Source organism: Populus trichocarpa, chromosome 1 (genome assembly GCF_000002775.5).
Source record: "Populus trichocarpa isolate Nisqually-1 chromosome 1, P.trichocarpa_v4.1, whole genome shotgun sequence".
In the NCBI taxonomy this organism is placed as follows: domain Eukaryota; kingdom Viridiplantae; phylum Streptophyta; class Magnoliopsida; order Malpighiales; family Salicaceae; genus Populus; species Populus trichocarpa.
Window position 1 is genome coordinate 48,021,828 of NC_037285.2, and position 7,969 is coordinate 48,029,796.

A 7,969-nucleotide genomic window follows, 5' to 3' on the forward strand; every position below is an offset into this window, starting at 1 on the left:
TTCCAGCTTTGGTACCAAACTTCAACAGGAATGAAGGGGAGGGGAAGATAGTAGGCAACGGTCTGTGTGAATCTGGCAAGGCCTGATCTTGCAGAGGTGAAGGGGATTTTGCAAAAATCCATTATTCATCAAATGGATATTTCATTGCTCAGTAACGAGGGTCGCACAGGATTGATACAAGTCCAGATAAGTAGGGTGGGCTAACTAAACACGCACCCTGTTCATGAGTCAGGACCACGCATTAAAATAAAAAAATCAGGACCACCTTGTTCACGAATGATGAAAGAAAGTATAGGAGTGAGCCCTAAGTAAGATTACGCTCAAAACACAAAATAAATTTGCAAAATCAATTGTAAATATTAAATTGCATAAACTAAAGGAGAGATAAAATATTAAAATAATTACAGAAACTAAATACAAATATTAAATTGTAAAAATGAAGGAAAAGATGAAATATTAAATTTGACAAAAATGAAAGACAAAATATCACTTCAAAATAAAATTTGGTTAAGCCTTGTTCCATGTTAGAACAATTTGGACAAGTCTAGGCAGGATAAGCCTCGTTCCAGATGAAATACTAGTTGGATCCCCGAAAACTATGTTTGAAATTAAGTCTCGTTCCATAAAATCAGTTCTCATACTATGTTAAAACAATTCAATTAACACAAAATAAATATGAACACAAAAGAGAGGAAGGCTAGAATTCTCCTTAATTAATTTGTAAAAAATACATCATTTAACATAAATATAAAGAGTTTATATATCGGTTAAGATAAAAATATTATTTTACCATTAATAAATAAAACAAGATAAATATATTGTTTAATACTTTTAAGTTGTTTATGATGTTTCTTTGCTATATTCAAGAATTAAGATGCTTTATTTTTGATATATCCTGCTTTATTGTTTTTAGTTGGATCATAGATTTCTCTATATTGGTTCTTGATCGTTTCTCCTTGGCATTGAAACTTGCATGATAATAGACAATGATTAGGTTTTCTTTTCTCTTGAGTTATTTTTGGTGGATATGGATTGTTGCTGATGAATGATGATGTCTTTGAGTATGTGATCTGCTCTGGTGGAACAAGGAAAATGAGTGAGTAATGTTGCTGGCATGATCTATCTTGTGCTCAATAAGCTGATCATGGTTTGTTTTACCTCTTTGGGCATAGGAAATTCCCCGTTTCATGTCCAATGCGACAAAGCTGGGAAAAGGGCCTTTGGCGCATCATCTCTAGCAAAACCTGCCTGTTGAAGGAGAAAGATCGAGATGAAGGGTTACTTTTGAGCACTGGAAAGGGCTTCCTTCACAATGCAGCACCTTAATCATTCCACTGTCATTATCACAAACAATGAATCTATGCAAAATCAATTAGTTTTTTAATTAACTAAACAGAATTGAATATATGGTTGGTAAAAAACGCAGCTTCAATTACAGAAACAAACAGATACGATGCTTAAAAAAAAGGAATCAGAGTAGGATTCACATTCAAATTACAAATAAAATTCAAATATAAATTCTGTTAAAAATTATCAGTTATGAAGTCTTGATATTACCACAAGAACAAACCAATTATCCTACTAAAAGTACAGTCACCTTTCTCAAGGATCTGCTATTCATCTGATTCGAAATTGAAGACTAAATGATCACATTGGACATGAAATGGGATGGAGTTTAAAAGATTTGGCATCACACTTCGTACAATGAGCTTCATGTGGCTCCTGAAGCACATCCTCCTTTGCTCCTGACTAAAGCTCCCCTGAACCCTAAGGCTAACAAGGAAAAATGACAGAAATTATGTTTGAAATGTTCGGTGTTCCTGACATGTACGTTGCTATTGGAGCAGAGCTATCCCTTTATGCTAGTGGACGTACTACAGGTGAGTGGGGAATGTATATATCAGAGAACCCTTCTCCATTTTCTATCTCGTTCTCTTCAAATTTGTCTATATTTGCCATCCTTGCAAGGTATTGTGTTGGATTCTGGTGGTGGAGTTAGTCACACAGTCCCCATCTATGAACGCCATACAGTTCCTCATGCAATTCATACGATTGATCTTGCTGGAAGGAATTTAACAAATGCCTTGACGATGATCCTTGCAGAGATTAGGCACTCATTCACCACAGCTGCTGAACAGGAAATTGTTCGTGACATTAAGGAGAGGATTGCGTATGTGGCCTTTGATTATGAGCAGGAAATTGAAACTGCTAAAAGTAGCTCATCAATTGAGAAGAGCCATGAACTACCTGATGGCCAGGTTATCTCCATTGGTACAGAGCTTTTCCATTGCCCTGAAGTCCCATTTCAACCATCACTCATTGGCATGGAAGCACCTGGAATTCACGAAATCACATACGATTTGATCATGAAGTGTGAAAAGAAAGTACAGTCCTTGGATTAGAGGATCTATGCTGGCTTCCCTCAGCATTTTCCAGGAGGTATATATCATATTCTCCCATGATGATTCTGTTTTATACCTAATTTCTCCTTTTTATTGTTATATTTGATATTTCATATGTTTAAGTGATTCCTAGCCTGTAAGCCTACAAAACTTGAAGTCACTAGAGATCCCATTATTCTACTCATGCAAACATAGGGGAGCCTATGGCATAAAGGAAAGGAACAAAGCAAACATTTGACTTCCATTAGTGGGGAGAGGATCTGGGATAATTGGCAATGGTAAGAAGAAAAGGACCAAACTATAGGACTCGATCATTACACGTGTGCTACTTTCTGTTTTTGTTTATATGGTGCTCAGTGTTTTATTCAGGCAATCTATTGTAGATTGTAATTTGGATTCTTTTGGGTTCTGTCGCTTGCAGACGTTGATTAACGAAGGCAGCATACCATGAATCAGGACCCTCCATTGTTCATAGGAATTGAGATGCAATTGTGTTTTATCTTCCTGTTTTCCCATCCCTCCCTTATTATGGTTTTGTACTGTCAAAACTGAGTAATATGGCTTGTTTGGCTTGATTTTGATCTTCTTTGGATTTGTTCTCTCTCACTCTTATAACATGTGTTCGATCACTACAATCTTTCAGTTTTCTCTCTGTTTTCTTTGGAACTTGTTTGTGTCTATGTGAGTAATGAAATCTGTAGAGATGTTCTTAGACTGAGTTGTGCCGAAGGAGGTGCGCAAGCCCTCATTTTTTATGCAAGTAAACTTGTGGAAATACGTCCAGTACATACATCTCTGCCATCACTAGAATTCACAGAGAAATGTAGTTGAAGCAGGGTGAGGGGTTTTAGTCAGTTTTGCGGCCAAGCAATTCCTAAGGAAAGGAAAGGATTGCACATTTGCATTGATGCTTTTAAAAGATATGATGATCAAGGAAAGAAGCGGCTCATATTCCTCTTACAGAAAGTTCATTGAAAAAGCTTGAAAAAGTTGCTTGCTAGGAACTAGGGAATTTAACGGTCACGCAAAGCGATGAAAGAATAATTCTTTGCTGGTAGTGAGTTGAACGCTAAGCTTCTTTTCCATTCAGCAACAGACAACAAACGGGACCATAATCTTGGCATTAGCCAAAAGCAGCCAAAAGACATTCAATACATGGTAGCGCTATCGATTCATCTTCTTTGAAACTGAAAGGGACCATGTGTTTGAAGAACTTAACATCATACAAGTTTTATTGGATATAAGTATCTCAACTACTCTGTATTGACATGGGTTCGAATTCGGGACCTTTAAAGGGGAGAGGATATGGACATCAGTTGAGCTGTGTTAGCTTTGGTTCTACATAAGATTCATGTTTGTTGTCCTTACCATAAACAAAGGAAATCCCATTTACTGGAATTTTCCTTAAGAGCTATCTTACATGATTATGGCCTTTGTTGTAATTCTTACTGAGAGATTGTAATGTTTCAGAGGTTTCTAAATCAAATGGGTGGGATTGGAATGTGAAAGGGACGGAGATTGAATGCAGAAATATGTAGCTGAAGATTACAGGATCTGATCAGAAGAAGAAAACAAAACCAAAAATCTGTCCTTTGTAAGAACTAGCTACACTGGTATGTTTCCATTAGTGCTCAGATTGTCTGCAGCTCTTTCAGGTTCTGCTGATTGAGAAGAGTTGCTGTCGTGGCCATTTCCTGCGCTACAATTGTCAGGTTCTGGTGAAGAGGGGGAGGAAGCAAGACAGCTACGGCGGCAAGTAGGACAGGAAGAATGAGAAGACAACCATTTTTCTATACAAAGGACATGGAATCCATGGTCACATCTCCCTAACACCCGAATCCCCTCACCCTCCACGAATTCTGACAAGCAAATAGCGCAATCTGCCTCCACCCCACCAAGCTTCATTCCAGCAGAATACACCTGTGTCGTAGCCAGCACTAGCGTTGCCATGTCTGCCTCATCTTTGGGTTTCCTCTGCTCCTCAAGTTCCCCAAGGCGGTCTGATGAGTTATTGTTATTGCTTCGCAAGAACCATCGAATAGCTGTGTTGAGAACCAAAGCACAAATGAGTGCACAGAGGAGAATGATGAGGATCATAGCTGTGTTGGCTCCAAAATCATTCGAGTTTGAGTAAGGCCACCATTTGCAGCTATGAACTTGAGGATCACATGATGGAGCTCTAGAATGGAGTGGTGGTGGAGATAGATGACTGATGTTCGCTGCTGCTGCTTCTGCTTCTAGTGGTGCTGGTCTCATTTTGGAACTTAAATTTTCTTGCGTATTTTGTAACGTGGGATTTTTAGTTCTTGCCAGTTATGCTTGAGCCTTGAGATGGATTTATCAGCTCCACAAGGAAAGAGGAAAGGAGAGATTGCGTGGAAGTAAAGACCGAGATGATTTTATAGGCATCAAGAAATGCATTCCAGCACTCGAGGTTTTTACTTTTTTAAAATAATTGCGTATTTTCGTATCATTTTAGTATTCTCGTACGTATCAGTTTTCGTATATATTAGGAGAATAAGATTATTAATTCTTTCTCAGTTAATACAATATTGCGTTTGATTAATTAGCATTTCACAATAAATAAAAAACCAATTAAAAAAAACATAAAAATATTTCTATAACAGTTTCAAAGGTTATTTATTTCACATTATGTTTCACTTTTGCATTTCAAACATATAATTACTATGAAGAAATATTAAATTGTTTTAAAATACTAAAAATAAATTATTTTTATATATTTTTAAATAAAAATTATTTTAAAAAATACTCTAAATCATAACATTAAATAAAAAATTTTATTTTTTAAATAAAAAAAATATTCTTTCCACACCATCTCTTCGTACAACTACTGTCCATGCACAATTTAACAAAAGAAACGGTTCGAAAAAGAAAAGAAACGGTTCCATGTGGGGTCCTTGTGGTTTGTGTTTTTTCTTCATATATAGCTTTTACAGCACACCTAATATTTTTTTGAACCCAAGCAGACCCTTATCAGTAACTGTCCCTCCACCCCCAAAAGAAAATGTCACTTCACCAATAAAAATAATAAAATATTGCTCGGCACTCTGTTTTCTATCTTATCTACGCCTGATAATCAATATTTTTTTAATATTTATTGGATATTTTTATATCGTACAAAACAGTAAAAACTTAGGGTTAAAATCATGTACAGGCAAAGTATCATTTGCAAGGAGGGTTGATGTGAGCTCCACGTGGTTGCCTCTTGGATGAATTATGATAAGGTCAATGATGTAACGATTATGGAGCTAGGGCTGAACTGATCAAGATAGATATGGCATTAATAAGAGCATTAGTGATGTGTGGTTGGATGGTTGTCAATGATTAGATGCGTATCATCTGCCCATTCACCAAGTTGATTAGTTAATTTAATTTTTTTATTATTATTAATATAAGTATTCGGACCAGCTTGCGTGTATCTCGACTAATCCCACGAGCCCTGAAGTTAACAATCATGTAAGCTTCCAATGATTTTGAGATTTGTAAGACTCGAACTGATGATCTATAAAGAACAAACTTAAAACCTGACTAGTTAAACTACACTTATCAGAATTAATTGATTTAATTTTTGCCACTAAACATGATAGGCTCGGCAACCCTTAATTTCTACACGCATGATGATGCATCTTGTTAGTGTTCATACAGAACAAACATAAACATGTTTCATTGAAGAGATTTACTGTCTTCATCTCTTATATCTTAAGACGTGTTGTTTCTATTTTTATATTTTTATTTTTTTTATTTCAAGACAATAATCAAATAAAAATTATTAAATTAAGCAAAATCAAATCTTTCATCCACTAAGCTTTTACCGTCTTGCTAGCCAAGACAACAAATGACGATTCGAGTGTTTATCCAAGGAATATGATGATGAGATAAACATACAGAGTGCATGGACCCAGAGGGTGCTTACGTTACTTGTCTTTTTGAAGAGTGAAAAGGAGTGGATAAGTTGATGAGGGCTGTTGCAGTGAAAGCATTACAGCTTGGGAAAAATACAGAAAAGCTGACTGGTTTATTGGATGTAGTAGGAGAAGGTAAGTAAGGGAGGTGCTCAGGGATTTCAGAGAGATGTAGACACCTCTTTAGGCTCCATCTACATCAATCTTTGCTAGGTATTTAATGAAGGGGGAGTCTTATGAATCTGTGGTATACTGTAGAGGGACTGGAATGAAGAGAGTTAGAAATTTAGGCCCCACAATAGTAAATAGACGAATGGCTTTTGTGCCCACTAAGTTGATTTGGCCTAATATAGTCCACTTGAGTTCAGGAGGCTACCAATCCAAGTCTACTAGAACTTTCTAATCAATACAAGGCAAGAAGAAGGTGTGGCACAAATACACGAACACCCCCAGCAAGGAATTTATTAGGGAAAGGAAACAGAAATGGAATTGCCTTGCTCAGAAGGCAGCAGAACAGTACCAAGTGGAATGGTGTAATTTCATTGCAGTTCAACTGAGTGCTAGAGACAAATTTTCTGAAGGGTAGGGCCATAAGCCCTTGGTGTTTTGGGACCATGGCATGCCCATGCTGACAGTTCATGACTTCATGTGTTTTCCTTTGCATCATTTATGTATTCGGGTCACTTCTTATATTCCTGATCTATCTAGAGTTTGGTAGCGGCAATTAATTCTTTGAAAGTTGGTTCGAATAGTAATTAGATTTGCTAGCTATGAAATCATTTTAGATTTTCTTGTTAAGTACACTGTGATCATTTCACTTGAAAAGACATTGATTAGAGAGAAGGAGCTGCTGGTTTTGGTGTGATTCAGCGTGGCATTCCGTTTTTTCAATGTCTGAAAACAAATGTTGTTAATCATTGAACCCTTAAGAGCTTTCTGACTCGCCACGTGAATGCAGCTTGTCTGCCACTGTTGGATGGCATGATATGCCAATGGGACCTGTCATGTACCAGATGGCACACGGCCAGAGCTAACCATGTCTGCATTCTGATTTACGGCAATAAGGTACCAATGAGCTGTGGTGGCTACTGGCTACCCACCGCACACAGAAATACATTTGAACTTCTTTCAAGGAAAAAAAAAAGAGCCTTGACGGCAAGGAGATCTTGCAGAGGAGGAATCGTGACGTAACGCACTCCTCTTCCTGTAGAATTAAGCCATGGTAGCCTCTAGCCTTCTAGGTGCATGCACCTCTTCCTGTTGTTTGATTGGCATTGATAGTGGTTGGAGCTCTGACTGTAAGAGGGAGATCATTTTCCGTGGACTGAAGATCCTTGCAATTGTCATTGCTGTTGAAACACCTTGAATTGCATGATTTAATTACAAGCGACAAGGAAAAATTCTAGAATAAGAATTTTTCTGCTGCCCAAAACAGGAGTTGTTCCTCCGACCTCTTGTTCAATTCTAGTAGAGCTGGTTGATAGGCATGATCTCATGTCCAATTCTAGTACCCTTAACATGGAAAACATTCAATTTTATTTCTTATTTCACCACTATTCATTAATTTTGCAAACCGGTGAAGGAAGATGCAATGCAGGACAGACTTTAGGTGGGTTATAGATAGTAAACGTGAAGGCAAAAATA

At 37.2% G+C, this 7,969-nt stretch overlaps 1 protein-coding gene and 1 pseudogene across 1 annotated transcript; one reads left to right on the plus strand and one right to left on the minus strand.

The window, feature by feature from the left end:
- The first annotated feature begins 1,041 nt into the window (after nt 1-1,041).
- Nucleotides 1,042-3,430, plus strand: LOC7480352 (actin-2-like; annotated as a pseudogene).
- Nucleotides 3,431-3,545: 115 nt separating this feature from the next.
- LOC7480353 (RING-H2 finger protein ATL79) lies at nt 3,546-4,822 on the minus strand. Its single transcript, XM_002300493.4, has one exon. It carries the CDS (start codon nt 4,656-4,658, stop codon nt 4,008-4,010), a length of 651 nt encoding a protein of 216 aa, XP_002300529.3. The 5' UTR covers nt 4,659-4,822; the 3' UTR covers nt 3,546-4,007.
- Between the last annotated feature and the right edge of the window lie 3,147 nt (nt 4,823-7,969).